Source organism: Mus caroli, chromosome 10 (genome assembly GCF_900094665.2).
Source record: "Mus caroli chromosome 10, CAROLI_EIJ_v1.1, whole genome shotgun sequence".
NCBI classification, from domain to species: Eukaryota; Metazoa; Chordata; class Mammalia; order Rodentia; family Muridae; genus Mus; species Mus caroli.
The window spans coordinates 109,997,836-110,019,928 of NC_034579.1; the positions used below are offsets into that span (position 1 = coordinate 109,997,836).

The 22,093-nt window shown below is 46.8% G+C and overlaps 1 protein-coding gene across 1 annotated transcript; it reads right to left on the reverse strand.

The window, feature by feature from the left end:
* Positions 1-8,636: 8,636 nt before the first annotated feature.
* Positions 8,637-17,225, reverse strand: Yeats4 (YEATS domain containing 4). The gene is made up of 7 exons (XM_021174372.1): positions 16,977-17,225; positions 14,824-14,943; positions 13,681-13,747; positions 13,488-13,582; positions 11,055-11,147; positions 10,847-10,934; positions 8,637-9,332 (listed from the first exon to the last, which is right to left on the reverse strand). Exons 1-7 carry the CDS (start codon positions 17,025-17,027, stop codon positions 9,163-9,165), a joined length of 684 nt encoding a protein of 227 aa, XP_021030031.1. The 5' UTR covers positions 17,028-17,225; the 3' UTR covers positions 8,637-9,162.
* Positions 17,226-22,093: the final 4,868 nt, after the last annotated feature.

A 22,093-nucleotide genomic window follows, 5' to 3' on the forward strand; every position in this document is an offset into this window, starting at 1 on the left:
AGAACTCCGTTTTCTCCTTTAGGTTGTAAGGCTCAGTGGCTGTTTTTCACTGAGCTATCTTGCAGACCCTCAGACTTGAATATTCAATCTCTCTCTCTCTCTTTCATCATTTATTTTATGTATATGAGCACACTCTTAGCTGACTTCAGACACACCAGAAGAGCGCATCAGATCTCATTACAGATGGCTGTGAGCCACCATGTGGTTGCTGGGAATTGAACTCAGAACCTCTGGAAGTGCAGTCAGTGCTCTTAACCGCTGAGCCATCTCTCCAGCACCGAGTATTCATTCCCAGTGCAGCTCTTCTGTGGCCCATATGAGTTTTCTTTTACTCATTGCAGATAAACCATCATAGGAGTGTGTAATTACACAGATGCCACAAGGCCTAAGACTCAGCTCATTATCTTTACATTTTTAAGGAGCTGGGAGGACATAGCGTGAGCAGTATAAAGTTTTCCAACCACAGGAGATAGTTACAAGAAATGTTCAGCAATGGCAAATGTATAGATGGGAGGGAGTACGGTGCTTGCCTGGAGCTGAGGGTGGACGGGCAGTGACTGCAAACAGGCACAAGGTTTCTTTTAGAGGCAATGAAAAGAGTCTAAAATTAGCCTGTGGTAATGGTTGTATATAATTCTAAATTTACTACAAAATCCCTGAGTCGTACCTCGAGTGGGTGATATTTATGGGGCATGTGCTGGTTTGTAGGGGCTGATGAGACACACTGGGTGGCTAAACAACAGTGATTTATTCTTATGAAACCCCGGAGGCAGAGAGTCTAAGATCAAAGTGCCAGTGAGGCCCGCTCCCTTGAAGGCTGTGAGGGAAGGCCCTTTCCCAGGTCTCTTTGGACTGCACAGCCATGTCTGTGGCCCATCTTCCTCTCCTCTGCGTGTGTCTGTTTCCAAATCTGCTCCCTCCTTCCCATTTTCTCCATCCCTCCTACTTTTTTTTCTCTCTCCCTCTTAACACTTTTTCCTTTTTAAGATAGGATCTTACTGCATAGCCTGGGCTGATCCTGAACTCTCAGGAATCCTCCTGCATCAGCCTTCCAAGTGCTAGAATTACAAGTAGACTGCGAGGCCCAACTTTTTAAAGGATACTAGCCAGCTCTGTGTGGCCGCACACTTTTCACCCCAGTCTTGGGAGGCAGAGATAAGCTGGTCTCTGTGAGTTTGAGGCTGGTCTACACACCTAGCTCCGGGCCAGCCAGGGCTACACAGTGAGACCCTGTCTCAAAAACAAAGAAACTAACTCACTAACTCACTAACTAACTAACTAAGAAACTAACTAAGAGCACTCGTATTGAATTAGCTCCCACTGTAATGACTTAGTTTAATTACATATTTAAAGATTTAATCTTCATATATAATTACATTCTGAGGTACTGGGGGCTAGGGTTTCAACACACAAACTTTGGAGGCAACACAAATCATCCCGAAACAATATATAAATTATACTCTAATAAAAGCGCGCTGCTGATGTCTCGCGCTCTGCGTTCAATGCCCAGTCCTTGGCATGCGTCATCTCATTTGACCTGTTACGAGGCCATGATAATTATGCCCACCGTTAAGCATGAACAAAGTAAGGCCCAGAGAAGCTAAATAGCCTGCCTCGGGTCACAAAGCCAGCAACGGAGGCAAGGCTCAGACTTTGAAGTCCCGTTCCCGAGCCCACACTTTGAATCCTTGAGCCAATGCCAGCCCCCACACAGTCATGCCGGCCCCCACACAGGCAGCGGTAATGACTGAAGAGAACCCCAGAAGATGAGGATGATCGGGATCCGGGGTCACAAACTCCCTGAATCCAAACCGAAGAGAATGGTCACGTGACGTAGGCATGCCCGCGGACCTCCTCCTGTGGGGAGGTTTGGGACTCTTACCAGAGAAGCCTTTGCTGGAGAGATCCTGTCTACCACAGACAATAAGACAACTGGTCACTCGGGAGGCCAGCCTGGTCTACAGAGTGAGTTCCAGGACAGCCAGGGCTACACAGAGAAACCCTGTCTCGGAAAAAAAAAAAAAAAAAAAAAAAAAAAAAAAAAAAAAAAAAAGCTGGTTCAGGGTAGACACTCGGAGAGTTCTTGTAAATTATGCAACATAGGTGCATAGGTGCACAAGCCTGTAATCCCAGCTCTTGGGAGGCTCAGACAAAAGGGTAAGGAATTCAAGAACAGTGTCTGTTACACATCAAGTCTAGGCCAGTTTGGATTCCATGAGACCCAGTCTCAAACAAACAGCCCATCTAAATAACTAATAAACTAATAATGATAGACTAAATAGAGGAATAGGTGCTGAAAGGTGTTGTCACCTGGAAAAAGGAACGGAGGAAGGAAGAGAGGGAGGGAGGGACGGACAGACAGACGGAGGGACGGAGGGAGAGAGCCAGCTGACCAACTAGGTATGGGGCTCACACCTGCAATTGGCTTTGGTAAGGATGGATACCTTGAATTCAAGGACAAAATGGACTCCACGCCAAGACCCCATCTCCATAGCAAACAGACAAACCAAACCTCCAAATAATGCTAAGGGGTCAAATAAGCGCTGAACAGAACACTCCCATGGATGAGGTGGGAAGGAAGAGGAAGAGGTCTTCTGCCATGTCTTAGCAAGCTCGCTTGCTCCTCACCCCACCCCCCCCACCCCACTGTCTGTGTACGTCATATGACCACAGGTGGGAATTGGTTCTCTCTTACAATGTGGTCTCTAGGGATTGAACTCAGTGAGCGAATCAGTTTGGCTCATCCACTAAGCCATTTCGCAGGTTCTAGCAATCCTTTTTTTTTTTTTTTTTTAGGGTAGCTTGGACTAATCTGGTCTGCTCTGGACTCTTCCAAGGGCCCAGGGACAAACTCTAAATTCCATAGGAAATCACAGATTGCCCTCTTGTGGTCAACAGGTCTTGGTGCAGGTCTAATCTAGAAAAATGATAGGCCGGGCGTGGTGGCGCACGCCTTTAATCCCAGCACTCGGGAGGCAGAGGCAGGCGGATTTCTGAGTTCGAGGCCAGCCTGGTCTACAGAGTGAGTTCCAGGACAGCCAGGGCTACACAGAGAAACCCTGTCTCAAAAAAACCAAAAAAAAAAAAAAAAAAATGATGAATTTAAGGGCTAAGCCTGGTGGTATCCGAGCCAGTGGATAGTGAATGGTGAGTGCATATATTATACATACAATATATGTTATATATATTATTTACTATATGGTTTCATTTATTATATAATTTTTCAATGTTTGAATAAAAACAAGAGAAAGGAAATATTTTGATTTGAAAAACCATGTAATAATCAATTTCAGTGTCAACAAAGCCATTTTATTGGACAGTCATGCTCATTTTCTGGTGAGACTACATTCATACAATAGCAGATGTCACCGACTGACAGAAACTGAGATATTTACTCTCTGGGTCTCTTCAGAAAAGTTCCCGCACCCTCCACTCAGAAGGTGGGACACAGCCGGGTGGTGGCGGCACACACCTTTAATCCCAGCTGAGGCAGATAGATCTCTGGCTTTGAAGCCAGACTGGTCTACAGAGTGAGTCCTTGGACAGTCAGGGCTACACAATGAAAGCCTGTTTTGAAAAACAAACCAAAAAGGGGGTGCTGGTCAGACGCCCTGGTATGTTAGGTTACTCTTTAGAGATAGAAAATTTAGGGGCTGGAGAGATGGCTCTGCGGTTAAGATTGCCCTTCCAGAGGTTCAATTCCCAGTAACCACATGGTGGGTGGCTCACAACCATTTGGAATGGGATCCGATGCCCTCTTCTGGTGTGTCTGAAGACAGCGACAGTGGACTCATGTACATTAAGTAAATACTATTTAAAATTTAGCTTAGCTTTGGACTGGAGCACTGGACACGTTCTCAGAGGACCTAGGTTCTATTTCTAGCTCCCACGTGGTAGCTCACAACCATCTGTAACTCCAGGCCCAGGGGACCCGATGCTCTCATCTGTCCTCCAAAGGCATTTATACACAAGTGCTGCACATACCTACAAGCAGGGACGGAACCCTCCATAGGAAAACAATCACCTTTCAAGAAGCTTTGTGACAGTCGCTAAACCTCAACAAAACAGCCATTTGGGTCGTATCCTGAAGTCTGGATCCCAGGATCCAAAGCAGGAGAAAGCCAGATGGGAAGACTGCCTTAACAGGGGCCTCTTCAGCATCTTGTGGCAACAGTGGTGTCTAAGCACAAGTGAGGCAGGGTTGGAATTTGGAAAACCATTAGTGCTAATTTTAGGCTTGCTGGTCTTAAGGAGGGGTAGCCACAAAGATGGGGTGCTTCACCAGATTTTTTGTTTATCCTTATTCTTCTCTGAAATGTTTGTAACAGTTCAGCAGACACAAACTTCTGAGACAACGGACGTTATTAGGTCAGGTGTCATCTGTTTCTTACAAAAGGGAGGCACTGATATTATTTCCATGATGAAACACTTTGGAATGTCTGGACAGGCGGCCTCACGTGACCGCATTTCAACAATGATCTACTCCATACACTTTCCAAGAATGTCACCATCTCTAAGTCAGAAAACAATCCTGTTGTCTACAGCTTTGGTGAGAAGAACTTTGAGTCTGATTTTCTCACTAAGGTTGGCTCTCTCCAGCCTTTGCTTAAGGCCTGATCTCACGGTCACTACTGTTGTTTGCAAAAGTTTTCTTTCAGCTTTTTCTAGAACCGTGACGCCTCCTTTGGTTACAGTCTTGGGTTCACTCCTCTCATCCAGTATTTTGTCAGAGTGGAAGAAACTCTCGAAAAGCCCCCGCTCAGACCCTGGACTCACACCATTGCTGCACGGAGTCTTCTCAGTCGTTAAGACAAAGTTCTGAGTGTTTTGCATTCATGTGTGCATGTGTGGTGCTCGTGGAGGGTGCTGGGTCCCCTGGAACTGGAGTTACAGTTGCGAACCATCATGTGGGTGCTGGGAACTAAACCCAGGTCCTTTGCAACAGCAACAAGCACTCTTAACTACCGAGCTGTCCCCACCAGATGCTAGACTAACCCTTCCTTCCTGTCCTGTAGGGCTGTCTGAATCATCATGCCCAATTTCCAATGGAGACATCTATTCTTGAGTTGTAATATTCTTGGTTTTGCTTTTCTAAAACAGGGTCTTACTGGGTAGCCCTGGCCATCCTGGAACTTGCTCTGTAGACCAGGCTGGCTTCAAAGCGACCTGCCTGCTGCTGCCTCCTGAGTGTTAAAAGGCATGCACCATGACTGCCTGGCTCCTTTGGGATTTTCTTGGTAGGTCACTGTCTTAGTCAGGGTTTCCATTGCTGTGACAAAATCGACCAAGAAGCATGTTGGGGAGGAAAGGGTTAATTCAGCTTACATTTTTGAGATCACAGTCCATCATTGGAGGAAGTCAGGACAGTAACTCAAGCAGTGCTGGAACCTGGAGGCAGGGACAGATGGAGGGGTGCTGCTTACTGGCTTGCTCCCCACTGGCTTTCTCAGTCTGCTTTCTTATAGAACCCAGGACACCAACCAGCCCAGGGATGGAATCACCCTCCATGAGCTGAGCCCTCTCCCACTGATCACTAAGAGGCCTTACAGCTGGATCTCACGGAGGCATTTCCTCACCTGAGGCTCCTTCCTCTCTGATGACCCTAGCTTGTGTCAAGTTGACACACAAAACAGGCCAGCACAACCATGCCTTCTGCACATAGGGTCATCTTTCGTCTTCCCTTTCTAGCCTGGTTGACTTTAACTCACTTTCTGTCTGTCTGTTTTGGCTAGAATCCCCAGCAGGAATAGTTGTGTCAAGAGCAAACGTGCTCCCTCACTCCTGAGTCCTTGCCCTGGGCCGCTGTAACCAAGCAACACATACTGGGTGTCTAAACAGCGGATACTTCTTTTCTTACAGTTCTGGAGGCTAGACAGAGATCAGGAAGTGGGCAGTGTTGTTTCTCCTGAGGTCTTTCTCTGAGCTGCTCTCCCTGTGTCCTTCCATGTCGTCTGTTTGAATACCCTGTTTATAAAGTCATGAGCCATACTGGATTAGGGTCTACCCGTTTATTAATTCAATGACCTCGTTTAAAGACACTGTCTCAAGGTACAGTCACATTTTGAACTACCAGGATATGGACTTGAACTAGGGGAACATAATTCAGCACTCACTGCAGGTCCTCTTGTGCTCACCCACCTTGCACTCCTTGACCAGGGGCTCACTTAAAAGTCTCTCACGTGGGAGTGGATTTAGTTTGCTGGAATTTCCCTGTCTTTAATCCTACCATCTAAAGCTGTTTCATTCAATTGTCAACAGACTTCCACAGGGTAGGTAGTATATTCAAATTCACCGTGGGAAACAGAAACTTGTTAAACCTCTGTGGCAGTCCACGGCATAAGCTGAAATTGGAATCCTATCAGTGACTTCTGTTTGCAGCGATTCCCACAGAACTTAAGAATCAGGTAGCAGAATGGATTGGGCTCAGGAGTTGGTTGTGGGTCACCAACTCCTGCCCTCCACCACTGAGTCCTCTCTGCTCTCCACAAAACCAGGGACGTATCTGGAAGTGAAAAGTTTATCTGCCCATAGTTTCTCCTCTTTGCTTTGACACCAGTAGCAATACCTTAATTCTAAATATAAAGAGCCTGAAGAAAAACCACTCTGAAGATGTTCTTGAGGGAAATGGCACACCAGTGAGATAAGCACTGAGAACATTTGCTGACATGCAGAATAAGAATAAGTCAGTCCAGCCAGGCCTGGCACTGCACACCCTTTAATCCCTGCACTCGGGTGGCAGAGGCAGGAGAATCTCTGAGTCTGAGGTCAGCCTGATCTACTGAGTTCCAGGACAGGCAGTCTCACATCTCAAATAAATAAATAGGTAGGTAGATAGGTCCATCTCTGAGAAGCCCAATCCCACATGGTAGAACCAGAGGACAAATTTCTCCAAGTTACCCTCTGACACAAGCACACCTCACCCCACATACATGCATGCAAAATGACTAAAAGCAAATACATTAAAAAAAAAAAAGAGTTGTGGTTTCAGCTTATGCGTTCAATTAAACCCGGCAGGGTTAACAATTCTCGTTTCTTTTGAGAACTTTATTTGAACGGATGAACTAGGTGGAGAGTAAACAAACTGGGGCGGCAGGATTTGTCAGGAACAGTAAATCCAGCTTACACTCTTCCCTGAAAAGCTTACACTTTCTTGGAAAGTGAACTTTCAGGTGATTTCCAGTTCTCTCAGAAACCACGTGCATCATACTTGAATGTCCCACTCAGGCAGGGAGTCAATTTTCAAATTCTACCTCCAACCCTGACAGATTGTATGACTTCCAAAGTTTAATTTTCTTCGGGACTTAATTTCATTATTAGATATGAACTGAATTAAACAGTCCCTAAACTCCCCTTTGTTTACAACAGAGTCTGAGCGGTGAACAGATCAACTGTGGATTCAGTTGATTGGAAAATTTCAAACCATGATTCACTATGCAATCAGGAAGGTACAGGCAAGCCTTGCTGAAGATAGGGAACAGATAACGCGGCGCAGCTAGCCAGGAAGACAAGGGCAAAAAATCCAGTGGTGGAAGAGGCCTCCTTAGATTTGGGAATTTGTTAGCAGTGTTATGTAAGGTTGCTATCTAGGGTGTCTATGAACATCTCTTATGGTTTTAAGTATTAAAAAAAAATTAATTAAAAGTAACTAAAGCCGGGGCTGGTGAGATGGCTCAGTGGGTAAGAGCACCGACTGCTCTTCCGAAGGTCCAGAGTTCAAATCCCAGCAACCACATGGTGGCTCACAACCATCTGTAACGAGATCTGGCGCCNGGTGGCTCACAACCATCTGTAACGAGATCTGGCGCCCTCTCCTGGAGTGTCTGAAGACAGCTACAGTGTACTTACATATAATAAATAAATAAGTCTTAAAAAAAAAAAAAAAAAAGTAACTAAAGCCAATAAAAAAAGGCAGGTCAGAAAGTCCAGCATTAGACCTGAATCCAGACTCAGCCCCAGGAGCAGGCTCAGTGGGTGGAGCCCCTGGCTGTACAGCCTGATGATCTGGGTCTGAGCCCTGGAAGTGACACACAAAGCTCGAGGAGGTGGTGTGTCTACGATCTCAGCACTCCTGAGGGTGGATAGGAGGCAGGAAAAGAAATCACGCAGAGGAAGCTCACAGGCCTGCTACCCTCAGAGTGGGCAGCGCTGCAGCAGAAACAAGAGATCTGTCTCAGCAGGGTGACTCCAAAATGTTCTCCTGTGGCCACAAGAGCTGTGGTGTGGATGTACTGTCTCTCACACACCCATCCTCAATATTAAAAAAACCAGTCAGGTTGGGCATGGTGGGGCAAGCCTGTCATTCCAGGATCTGTGTGACAGAGGAAGGCACGGACCCTGGGTCTTCAGTCTTTCATACACATCACTGCCCGGCCATTTCTGTGAACTGTGGACTGTGATCTAGGTGTTAGGAGGAAGTGTTCCCATGAGCCCCCATCCAAGGAGCTACAGACAGATGTCGGTTTCTGGGGTAAGGGGTGTCAGCTTTCTAAGGCTGTGCCAAGATTCCACTCCCAGAGGGTGGGTGGGTTAAATTCAAACGAAAAGGAGGACACAAAGTTGGTGGATCAGGCAGGTCAGGTGGAGCTGGGAGGGGAGAAGGAGAGGGGCATCGGCGAATATGATCAAAACACACTATGTAAAATTCTCAAAGAATAACATATTTATTTGAAAACACAAGGCGCTAAAGTGATTGGAGAAGTCACAAGAGGCAGACACAGGAGCAGTAAACTACATTTATTAAACACTTCCTAGATACATCATATACAAAAGAGGTAGAGCGGGGCAGATGTGGACCTGAAGAACTAGACACACGTACCAGTCACTAATCCTACCTAGGAGAGAGGTACAAAACCCGCACCCCTTAGACTACAACAGAACCGCTACGCCTGCCTGAGGAGGATAAACTACACACAGAGTCCAATTTAAAACAAAACAAACACTTTAAAAGTTGTGCTTAACATCGTGGAATGCTACCCAGCATTAAGTCTTAGAGCACACATGTGCCCTGGGAGGCAGCTTGACAGTGTGGGTACCTGAAGTCCTCTCTGAGAAAGCCACGGCCGGCTGGGGACCGCACTCGCAGCTCCTCCCAGAAACACCGCAGCGTCTGCAGCAAGTCCCTCCGCGGTGCCCCGGCTCTGCAGCTGACTTACTGCCCGTTGCTCAAATGTCTTTCGTCTGATCGTCTTCTTCAAGCTTCCTGATTTCATTTTTTAAACAGTTTATAGTTTCACGACTTGCTTTTAATCTCTCCTTAAGCTCTGCAATCTCAAAGCTTGTTTTTTTCTTGGCAGCTTCTAATTTTTCTCTGGTTTTCACTTCAAGTTCTGCAACTGAAGAAGAACAGTTGAGCTGAGTGAGCCTATCCTCTTATGACACCAGAGAGGACAAACAGCACTTCCTACGACCACCATTTCCTGCATGGAGACAGAGCACTGAACACAGTGGGTGGAGCGGGTAGGAAGCCTAAACTCCAACAGAGAAGCCACACTGCTTTCTACAAGGTGAGGCTGCAGCTGCTAACTCACAGTTGAGGCTTTGAGACATTGTTTGGTTTTCTCTGGATACTTATTATTACTTTGGAATAAGGAGCATACAAACCCAAGGAATGCCAGTGAACCAATCAAAAATATTCTGAGCCGGGCATGGTGGCGCACGCCTTTAATCCCAGCACTCGGGAGGCAGAGGCAGGCGGATTTCTGAGTTCGAGGCCAACCTGGTCTACAAAGTGAGTGCCAGGACAGCCAGGGCTACACAGAGAAACCCTGTCTCGAAAAACAAAAACAAAAACAAAAAACAAAAACTATTCTGAACTAATGCACTGATACAATTTACATAATAAAATCATACCACCAAAATAAGCCTCTAGCTTCTTCTCTCAAGAGAGGAAACTGTCTAAATCTGAGGTCTAGCCCCACTAGCCGTGACACCTGTACACCCACTGCCTTGCTTACGACGTGAACCGTAACGGCACAGACCTCACGTCATTTGTTGAGAAGACTGTGTGGGTGTTGTATGCATGTGCATGTGTGCACGTGTGTGCACGTGTGCATGTGGAGGCAGAGGTTCAGCATCCTTGGATTTCCTCCATCCCTCTCCACCTTACTGTCTTGAGGCAGGGTCTCTCACTGAACCTGGGGCTCAGTGATTGGGCGAGAACAGCCGCCAGCAGGCCCCACTTACCTTCCCGTCTCTGCATCACCACCAACCAGCTCCAGGGCTGCAGGCACATGCTACCAGATCCAGCTTTCTACAGAGCTGCTGGGATCCAACCTCAGGTTCTTGTGCATACAAGGACCTCACCAACTAGGCCACCTCCCCAGCCCCCTTCAGAAGACTTAAAAGGAACCAATGTGTATAAAGTACCTAGACCCTGTGATAGGTAAAATGATCATTTATATTGACAAAAGAGCGTTATTTGAAAATTTCTAGAGGTTGGTGATGTAGCTTGTGGTAGAGTATGTGTCCTGGATTCAATCCCCAACAATGCAAAAGTAAAACCAAGAACCTTAGCTGGATATAGTAAACATTACTGAATAAATATATTGACTACAAAATAAGAGGTTTCTACTTAATTATAAGCTGGCTAGCATGGTATTGATTTGACAAAGTCCTGCTTGCAGCCAACATCGCCACCTTGTGGACACCCTAGGTAAGTGCTGCTCACAAGCATCGCTGTCCACAGTGCAGGAACCTAACTGTGACATCAGTTGAAAACAGTTCCTTGCTCTCAGTTATTTCTAAGTCTCCCCCGTTTCTTTTACCACATGACAGCAAAGCCAGGCAGTTCTTAAGGGTTTATGAGGATTAAGGAGGAGCTGAGAATTAAACATAAAAAAGCGCTCACACTCTGTCTCGTGCTTATAGGCTCCCAAGGTCAGCTGGCGAGACGTCGTAAGCAGTTGCTGCATCATTGCCGTTGGGTCTTGAAATATCTTAAGGAATAAAACGGGGAAAAAAGCCCAGTAACTCTAAAGGTCTCCAACTTAAATGTGTTTAAAACTCAGGGCGTCCCCACCTCCGGCCCCCCCGACCCTCTCGTTATGCGGCCTTACCATTTCATCGTAGAACTCTGAAACCACTGTCTTCTTCCCCAGCATGGCATTGGTGTCAGACTGGAAGAGCTTCAGTAAGTGGTACAGAGTCACCTAGAACACACACAGCGTCACTCAGTCCAGGGTCAGAACACTCCTGTCAGTGAGTCAGTCCTTCCTGGACTTGTGAGACCTTGAGGCTGGCCTCGAACTCACTAAGTAACAGAGGCAGGCCTTGAACTTCTGGCTGACCTTCCTGCCTCCACTTCTCAAGGGCTAAGGTTACAAGCGTGAGCCACCAGTCTCGCCTGACACTGTCACTGCGTAAGCTGAGGTGGAATTAGTAAATACATCAAATTCCAGATCTTGCTTCCACTGCAACTTAGGTGGTAAACCACCCAAACTTCCTGTTCTCTGCTTTCCTACCAGGGACACGTCCCTGTCCACCTTTCAGTAGGGGCACTTTATAGAGTTAGGTGAGGCTCTACTCAAGCACCCCCAGGGAGTAAGTGTACCCTCAAACAACACAAGTAAAGCTATGGGAATTTTAACAGTTTTCTGTGAAGATTAAAGTTCATAAATTTACTTGAAAAAAAAGATTTGAAGGTGGGCATGGTGGAGCGTGCCTGTAATCCCAGCACATAGGAGGCTGAGGCAGGAGGGTTTCTGAGTTCTGTATCAGCATTTCCTAAAGTAATTATCCACAGTGAAGTCTCCAGTGCGAGCAAGATGCTCCACCAGGGGCTTGATCAGCAGCACGGTAAACAGCAGGGAGGTAGCATGCTGGCCCGCAAGAGCACCTTGTCTTTAAACACCGTGCACTGAGGCCGCAGGAGGGGCTCTGTGCCACAGCGCATGTGCCCTCAGTACTCAACAAGGGCTGACAAAGCAACACAGCTCATGGAGAACGTGCAAACCAATCTCCAGGCACAGAACTTCCCAAGGGGCAAGCTAACGTCACTACAAGGAAACATGGTTTTCCCAGGCATCACGAAACAGGAAGCCTCCAGCGTAGAAGAAAATGAGCAAATATTTGCCACTAAATCTAAACAGATGGACTCAGCTTACTGATGTCTGCCCTCTCTGGATAGGACTCAGCCAACGGAAAGGGTAATGGGACGACACACCAAGAGGGGTGGGGAAGGCGCGGAGTTAAAGCATAGTTCCTTACACAGTACAAGGCTCTGTAGAGAACGGAGAGGGCAAATCCCCAGAATATCACTAAAACAACAGCAGATGATCTTAAAGGGTATGAATTACACAGGCCACAGTAAAGATACCGTCAGTATCTTTACCATCTCTGCAGCAGACAACAGATGCTGCAGAGAATCTACAACCCGAGAGAGAGCACAGAGAGGGCTCAGAGAGGTGGGAGCTCCAGATGCTACAGGCTCAGGACTGACAGGTCTCCCCATCAAGGAGTCAGGCACAGTGGTGCACGCCTGCCATTTTGGGGGTTGAGGCAGGAGGATTGTATTGAGTTTGAAGCCAGACTGGGTTACACAGTGAGAACCTGTGTTTTAAAAAAAGGAAAAAGCCTGCAAGCAGGCTGGCAGGATGGCTCAGTGGGTAGAGGCTCTTGCTCAGGTCAAGCCAAATGACCTGAATTTGGCCCCTGAGCCTGCACAGTGGAAGGGGAGAACTAGGTGCTAAGGAGACTAAGAGCGCTGGCTCAGGTTCAGTTCTCAGCCTTCGGTGGTCCCCACCAATCAGAGCTCCAATTCCAGAGGATCCAACACCCTCTCTGATCTCTGCTATGCTCGTGGCTCAGGCAAACACCAATACACACAAAATAAATAATTTCTCTTTAAAAAAGAGAGAATCAATTCCTAAAAGTTATCCTCTAACATCCACAAGTGTGCACTGCACATGTGCACACCACACACAAATAAGGGTAAGACTTTTTTTTGGGAAAAAAAAAAAGGAATGGCCATGGGATGGATGGTTGGGCCCACTGACCTTGCTTTATCCCTGGTATCAGAGGTGATGTCATGGCAGACAAAGAACAAGGCCTGATGGGGTCTCCATCTATAGGGAAGGTGCCCTAGTCACCCAGAGGGGCCCACATCCCATTCGGCAGACTCCAACTCCTGAATTAATTAGCTGTAGAGAGTTAAGACTTTTCTGTATTTTTGTCTGTGTTGTTTTCTGTTTCAGGGCCTTAACTCTGTGGCCCGGGCTGGCAAGGACTTTACCAGCCTGAGACACTAGGGTTTATATCCAGTCTTGCTAGGACATTAAGCTCCCCAACCCCACTCCGTCAATAGCACTTTCAAATTACCTATTAGGGACCTGTCTGAGTGGTGTTTAAACTGACATATCCTAAATAACAAGGGCAGTGTTAACTTATGGCAAGACCACTAACACACCAGCCACCCCCAACCCCCGGTCAGCGTGACACTTGACCGTTATTAACTGACCCGTTTCCTCCTTGCGAAGGCTAGGGTTACTCACAGGTCTCTCGTTGGGGTCAATGAAAAATATCTTGATGATGATTTCAAATTCACCCCATCCTGTTTCTGTGATTTCATATGGAGGCTTGGTAACGACTAGAGCGAGGGAAGAAAACAACTGCGAGTTACTGATTTAGTTCCTGCTCCCTGGCCCTCTATAACTATTCCACGATGAGTCAAGAGCCGTGCCTCACCTCTTAGAGGATTGCCGTAGCTTTCGTGTAATTTAAACTGGATCTTCTTCACATATGCTGACATATCCTAAAACACAGAAAAATCAGTTCTCCGACGGAACCCGAGCACAATTTTACACGATGCACGTTCCTTTGACGTTCACAGGTTAGCTGGCCTAGTGAGGCAGCCTAGCTAACCAAGAGGCTGAGGAAAGATGAGCAAGCTTGAGAGCAGCCTGGGCAACTCAGCCAGACCCCGCTTCAAACTAAAATGTCTTAAAAGGGGCAGGGATACAGCTCAAGACTCAAAGCTTGCTTTGCTCTCCCAAAAATCAAACAAAATAGGCCAGTGCGGCGACACACCTTAAATCGCAGCTCACCGGAGGCAGAAGCAGGAGGATCTCCGTTTTGGAGGATCTCAGTTTTGGAGGATCTCGGTTTTGAGGTCAGCTGGTCTACACAGCTGAACTACAGCCCAGACAGGACTACATAGTGGGAACTTGTCACACACCAACAACCAAAACAAACACCCCCCACACCCCCGAAACCAACCAACCAACCAAAAAAAAAAACCCCAACAACAAAAACTCCAAAACAATTTAATACAACAGCAACAAACAGAGCCAAGAACTATGCCTGGGTAGCAACCAGGGAATAAAGAGGAAGAAAGGCAGTCAGCCAGTGCCAAGTTATTTCCTTTCACTTGTTTTGCAAACCCTGGGTTTTTGAGGGGACATGGCTGAGACAGGTCTTATTATGTAGCCCACGCTGGCCTGGACCTTGCCATCTTCTTGGCCCAGTGCTGGGCTTATAAGTACGTGTCACCACTATCCGAGGTGCTCAAATTCTGCTTTTATATGTATCAATAAATAACACTCTCAGTTAATTCTGACTTCCATCAGAAGCAACAGCAAGATTTGGGGTATTTTTATAGAAGTATACCAAGAGCCGAGCCATCTCTCCAGCCCCTTATCTTAATTTTATTCAGACGATATTTTTGAAAACCCGACTCATTAATTACATGAAGATGAGGGGCTTCATTTTATTGTTTCAGATGGGGCTAGTGGTGGGAATCTATAATGGACCCACCTCATACTTGGAAAGTTTACTGTCAACTAAACAGACTGCACCGCAAACACTCCTTTCGGGAAAAGCGATGCCCACCTCGTTTCTGTAGGGCTTCACGTACACAGTCCACTGGTGAGTGTGCCCGTCTTCTTCTCTCTTCTTTCCAAAGTACCTGGCAACATTGCCATAAACGATTGGCTTAACGATGGTAACCCCCTAAAAGAAAAGCAAGCTGAAAATCAGTAAAGACTTCACCAGCACCCGGATAAACACCACAAGCCACGGCGACTTGGTTTAGGGAGCCGCAGTCTAACCACGTACGGGCTGACTTAGAACAGGCGTCTCGAGCCAGCATCACACTCACTAACGCTGGCACAATGCTTCCCACGGGAGGGGCTGGGGAGATGGCTCAGCGGCTGAAGCGCTTGCTGCTCTTGCGGAAGGCTACAGCTTGGTCCCCAGTCCTCACATGAAAAGTGGGTTATTTGGGGTGTCTGTGTGCATGCTGGGCGCCCTGGGCAGCACATGAGGAGGTCACAGATGTCTTGCAGGAATAGATTCTGTTCCTTCCACCTTCCTGAGGCCTGCACGGAGGCCATCAGACTTGGTAGCTTTTTACCTGCTGAGCTGTGCTAAAGCTGGAAAGCTGGCCTCAAATGTTCTAATCTAAATCTGCATGTAAAAGCACATGAGGACTTGATTAGAGAAGAACAAAATGCCTTCACAAACCTAAAAGCTGGGCTACTGAGTTCAAGTTGCCATTGTGACTGGCTCTGCTGGCTGGGAAAGGCTTTTAGATTAGCCTCTGGCAGTGCTTACCAAAGCACAGCACAAAACCCAAGGTCGGTTTATGAGAGAATTTCAGGGCAAGCATTTTCTGCTGTCATCTTTATTATGCACATACAGTTTGGGTATGGAGTATCCCCCCTCCCCCGAAAGGCTTATTGCTGGTCCCCAGCTGGTGGCACTGAGAGGTGACTGGACTACGGAAGCACTAACCTTACCAATGGATTAGCATACTGATCAGCTCACAGCTGAATGAATGGCCTAGGAGATGGGGACAGTGGGAACACACAGGCCACTTGGGATGGGCCTCTCAAGGGCCTATCTTGTTCCTGCCTGACCCCACCCCTTCCCCAGCTACTAAGGAAGAAACTCAATTTGAGGACTACAGGCCCAACTTTCTCAAGTTATCCTAGACTAAGAACTACAAACTTCCAGATTTAACTTGTGCAAGTAGAGACGAGTTTCCCGTGAACCTTTTGCTCTGTAATCACTTCCTACCAGCCCCAGGCCTTACCTAAAACCCTGGGCAAATGCATAGCTCTACAAAGCCTCTTATACTAACACAGACTTTTACCTGGCATTTCTTTCTATTGCATTGCAGGGCTTTAAGATGTTCGATGATTTCTCATCTTACATATACTGTTAAGGCAGCTATGGATATACAGACACTATGATTAAGGCAATAAAACTAATATGACTCTGATGAGGATTTTAAAAATTTTGTAGACTGATGTAAAAGTGATTTCTGGAAAAAAAAAAAAAGTCCTTTCTGTGATAAGATCTGTAAGTAGGAGCTAAAAGGGGCATGGGGAGAGCATCCTGAACCAGTACCTTAAAAAGTAACCAGCAGGGCTGGCTCAGTGGTTAAGAGCACTGACTGCTCTTCCAGAGGTCCTGAGTTCAATTCCCAGCAGTCACATGGTGGCTCACAACCATCTGTAATAAGATCTGATGTTCTCTTCTGGTGTGCCTGAAGACAGCCACAGTGTACTCATATACATAAAAATAAATTTTAAAAATTAAAAAAAAAAAAAAAGACCAGCAGATGTAGGAAGGTGGGAGGGGGTGGCGAGCTGGAGAGATGGCACACGGGGAAGAGACGACTGCAGCTCAGGCTGGACAGCACACCTACATGGTGACACCTGACAACCGACTCCTGCAAGTCGTCCTCTTACCTCCACCCCTATTAATAATACACATAAAGTGTTAATATAAATGTGAGGGAACTGAGTGTCACAACGTCCAGTGTTAAGCAACCTTCACTAAACACGAACGAAGCTAAGCGCTCTTTGCTGACTTTATCAGCACGGGGCTTCGGGAACGACAAGCGGGGCGAGCCTATCCAGGGTCTGCGACTGATGCCCTAGCCACCCCGAAACCTTTGTGTTTGGCGGGGCGGAGGCGGTGACGAGGACTCGGGACCCAATGAGCGCCGAGCTTCCGCCCCGCGCCTGCGCACTGACCTTCACTCTCCCGCCGGAGTCAGGTCCAAATTCCGCCATTCTCTTGAACATATTGTCCCCGGGAAGGAGCCGCGGCGGCCAGGGAGAGAGCTCAGGCCAGCGGGGTAGCCGCTCCCCTCACGGGCCGGAGGAAGGCGGGTCGCCTGGGCTCGGGGAGCCGGACAGCCACCTCCTCCACACGCGCCGCGTCGGGGTCGGCCATTCAGCCCCGAGCTGGGAGAGCCGAGCGGAAGGGCGGGGGAGGGCGGCGGCGCATGCGCAACGGGCTTAGGCAGACATTGCGCACGCGCTAGGCTGCCGCCCTACCCGGTGAGAGCCTGATGAGCTGTTGCAGCCGATAGAGATGGGGATAAATTTTAGGCAGAGCTCCAGAAGTTAAGGGTAGGGAAGCACCCAGCACCAAAATGGTGAACGTCTGTAGCTTTAGGGTTGAGATAATCCCACACACTTCAAGATGATAGACTCTGGAATCAAAGCTTCTGATTGGGCAGGTCAAATAACTGGGCGTGGGCTTGGTAAAGAATATGCTGCCAAGCCTAGTGACCTGAGTTCGATTCCCAAGGCCAAAATGATGGCACTACAGAAATTACTCCACTTCCCGCTCCTCATGGCTCAATCTGTTCTGCTGGCCATGTTCAGTCTGACTTTTCCAGATTCTTCGGGAATCTGTTTTCTCCATATCTCCATTAAAAACCTCCTAAACCATGCCTTAAGAGGGTCATGTTCTTATTTTCACTCACTATTCTCTCTCATACCCTTCCCCAGTTGGAACTCTTCTTTCCAACAAGCCCCCCTCCTACTTTCATGTCCTCTTAGTTCTTGACCTATTGGCTTTAATTGGCGTTTCCTGTCCTACTATGGATGTGGGATTCTTTACGGAAGCAAGAGTAACTTATCAGTGGTACCTTACTAAAGAAAATGGCATCTCTTTCCCAAACAGTCATGAATTGTCAATAGTCCCTCAGGGAAGGGTGAGGCCCCTGGACCCCTCCCGCCATCCATGTTGAAATGTTAACATGCAATCGCAAGTCCTATGCAGATAACCGCAGCTGCAGTAAGTTCATGAGTGCAATGGCCACGTTGTGGCCAGAAGGTGTCGTTTTTTATACATGTCTCCCCACTCTCTGGCTCTTTATACCCTGAAATATTCCCCAATCTTGGAAGGAGTGATAAAACTGTCCCGAATAGTGTTAAGCACACCACCATCTCTCATTCCTGGGCGTTTTGGCTAGTTTTTTTGAGTTTCTGCATTAATCACTGCTCATTGCAATAAACTTCTCTGATGAAGGTTGGGCACAGCACTAATCAATGAAAATAATCAGGAGACTGAGAAGCGAATTTAACAGCTAATTTTTGCTAATTTTTTAAGAAAAGATTTATTTTATGTATGGGAGTACACTGTAGCTGTCTTCAGACACACCAGAAGAGGTCAGCAGATCCCATTACAGATGGTTATGAACCACCATATGGTTGCTGGGAATTGAACTCAGGTCCTCTGGAAGAGCAGCTAGTGCTCTTAACCACTAAGCCCCCAATTTTTGCTAATCTTTAATAAAAGTATTTTTTTTTTACTGTATTATCTATTGAGAGAGAGAGAGAGAGAGAGAGAGAGAGAGAGAGAGAGAGAGAGAGAACGTGGGTCCTAGAGATCTGGTTAAAGTCATCAGGCTGATTGATAACAAGTACCTTTAATTTTGCCAGCCTCTGTTTTTGATAATCTCGGCTGTTTCTATAGTCATCCTGTATTTTGGGGTTGTCCTGGCAGCTCTTGAGTATGTCCTACTCTGTTTCTTAATTGGTATCTAAATGTCATTCCCCTTCCTTGATCACCTGATATAAGCTTAGAGCTTCTAAGGGAGACATTCCCTCCAGGAAGGAGACAGGAGGCTCCTGAGACTCGGGAAGTAAACAACTCACAGGCTCAAGAAGTTCTGAAGCTAACAAGATACACGAGCCCCCACCCCTACCCCCCAAGGTTAAAGAAGCAGGAAGGGATGATTGGGGGAAGGGAGGAGACAGAAGTCCTGGACAGAACCTGTGCTCATCCTGTGGAGTTGACAGGGGGAGACTCTATGTCCTACTGAGCTGCCTGAGAGCCACCCAGCAAGCTCAGGGTTGTAGGATGTCCAGTCACCACCCACTGGGGCCTGGGCTTTTCAGTGATGCAGTTGCCCTTGAGGTAACCCTGCTCCTGTGAGGGACCCCTCACCCATACTCTCATGAGTAACCACAGTAGATTCACCGGTTTGCCAAGTTGGACTCTGGTCCAGTTGGTGCTTTGGTCTTTTCTTGCTTCCCTCCTTGGGAAAGGCCATGTGACATTTCTTATGGCTGGTCTCTGCTCTACATTTACACAGCCCTGAGGTATGACCTAGTCTTCTTCAAGCTGTTGTCCTGGAATCATGGGAGGTTGAAGAATAAGAAAACCGTGTTGGAATGAGAGTCTATCACGTTCCCACTCATTATTCTAGGTGTCTGGGATGTGGAAAGGAACAACAAGAAGAAATCTGCCAGGTACGATGATAACCACTTATAACCCCAGCACTCAAAGGCAGAGGTCAGAAGTGTTCAGGGCTAGCCTGAGCTAAATAGGAAGTGCCAAGCTGGGCATGGTGGACTAGGACTGTATCCTCAACACTCAAGAGGCTGAGGCAGGAGGTTTGCTGAGAGTTCAAAGACCAGACTGGGTTATGGAGTGGGCTCAAAAAAACTAAATGATAAAAAGTTTTAGCCAGCCTGAGCATCACAGGGAGACCCTTTCTCAAAAAGGAAAGATGCACAGTGAACCAACCAACCATGAGCCCTCCGTCCTCTCAGGACAGAGGTTTGGCATAGTGCCGTGCTTCTCAGACTTCCTAATGTGGCAGCCTCTTAACAGCCCCTCATGCTGTGGTGACCCCAATCATGACGTTATTTTCGTTGCTATTTCATAACTAATTTTACTACTATTATGTATAGTAATATAAACACATTTGAAATGCAGAATATCTGACATATAACCCCTGTGAAAGGGTCATTGGGCCTCCAGGTTGAGAACCCCTGGCATAGTGCCTCAGAGAAGTGACATATTAAAGGCAGCATCCAGGTAATGGAGGAAAATGCAGCCCCCTACCCACCGAGACGGAGGAGCCTGAGGGCAGGGTATCTATTATACAGCAGGGTCATGTCGGGATATTGATTATGGCACATTGATAATTGAGAAGAGACTTAAGTGATGGAAAAGGAAAAAAAAATAGAATGAACTCTGTGATGGAGGTATTGGTATAGATGTATTTTCAACTCAAAAGATTTTGGGATAAGTGTAGTGCAAATGTCTGTATCCTCTAGGTTTCCCCACCAATAGGGCGTGGAAGTAATGACATCTGAGTCCCAGGTATTTTTTTTTTTCATTTATCTTGGGGTACGAGTGGGGAGCATGCCATGGTGTGCATGTGTGTGTGTGTGTGTATGTGTGTGTAGGTCAAAGAACAACTTCCGGGAGTCAGTTCTCCTTCCACATGTGGGTTCAGGGGAATCCAGTGATTATCAAATATGGCTGCCTTTACCCATGAAGCCACCTTGATGCCTCCCCACCCCAAGAACTTATTTTTAAAACATCATTATTATAAGAAACCAGGACTCCTTGGAGCAATGGCTATTCCCGATCTAAAGCAAGAAAAGAACGAGATGAGTCAAACAGCCAGAAATGCAAGAAGTGCTCAGAGAATGAGGCGCTCATAGCAAAAATTCCAGGGAAGGCAGTTTCCAGGGTCTCACTGAACAAATCCCGGATGGTGTGACTGTCAAAGGATCGTCATGGTTACAATTCGTAATTGAATAACACTACTGTAATAAATACATACATACATACATACATACATACATAAATGCATAGATCAAAATTTTGAAGAGCAATAGTTTTTAAGTGTCTCCACTACAAAACACTGTACAGTGGAGATGGTTTGCAGACATCTTAACAAGGGTTCCCAGTGAACACTTCTTCTTTTTCACTAGCCAGAAACATTTTGAGTTCTGAGTGACACTTGGGTCTTTTAAAGTCTGCCTATGTAATAGTAATGAAAATAGCTTCCTCCTGGAAAGCCTAAAAGCATGCCATGGATCTGTGCCCTGTGGATCCGACAATCCTCTCTGCACAATGTGCCTCTGAGCTGCTCTCTTGCAGCAGATTGGGAGGGGAGGAGGTGGCAAGGAGTGAAAAGGGCATCATGGGAATTTTACTTTTCACTTCAGACTTAGCTTTTTTCTGTTGTGCTGAGAAAAGAATATCAAGAAATGATTTTCAACCAGGCAGTGGTGGCACATGCCTTTAATCCCAGCACCTGGGAGGCAGAGTTAGGCAGATTTCTTGAGTTCAAGGTCAGCCTGGTCTACAGAGTAAGTTCCATGACAGCCAGGACTACACAGAGAAACCCTGTCTCGAAAAACCAAAAAAGAAAGAAAGATAAAAAGATGATTTTCCCAAGGTTCTGTCTGTGGCTGGTGGAGGAAGGCTTCTCTTGGTTTTATACATTGGGCATATACAGGGTACACAGTTTCCCAAATCCTGAAACCATTGGGGGGGGTGTGTGTCCCAGAATTACTGACCAATGTGATGGAAACACCTCTTTTCACTTGACTATAAATTAATACATACCTAGTATTTATTTTTCACTTAGGAAGTCTACCACTGAAAACATTTATCTCCCAAAGCAGCAAGCAGTGTGTCCAGATGTTAACCTCAAGCTCCTCCCAGCAGTTTATGGAAAGGGAATGTGCACAGGCTACGTGTATAACAGAGCTCATTAGTAAATTAGAGAACACTGCAGTGGCGGTCGCGTCAGCCCCTACTGGTTTGCTTATTTAGCGGACTTATTTATTGACTTAATTGTATTTGTTTGGTTTGTCTTGCAGTTTGCAGCAACGCTCCTGTGACACATCAGAGCTTTTTGTTGACTGAATGAGTGACCTTTGCTTCGTTCCACCTGCTGTCCCACTGCGTGAGACTGCACCTACTCATCACTGCGCTGAGAAACTGGTACTTGAAATGATCTGAAGGATCAGATCAGCCTTCTGACCTTGAACTCAGAAATCCGCCTGCCTCTGCCTCCCAAGTGCTGGGATTAAAGGCATGCGCCACC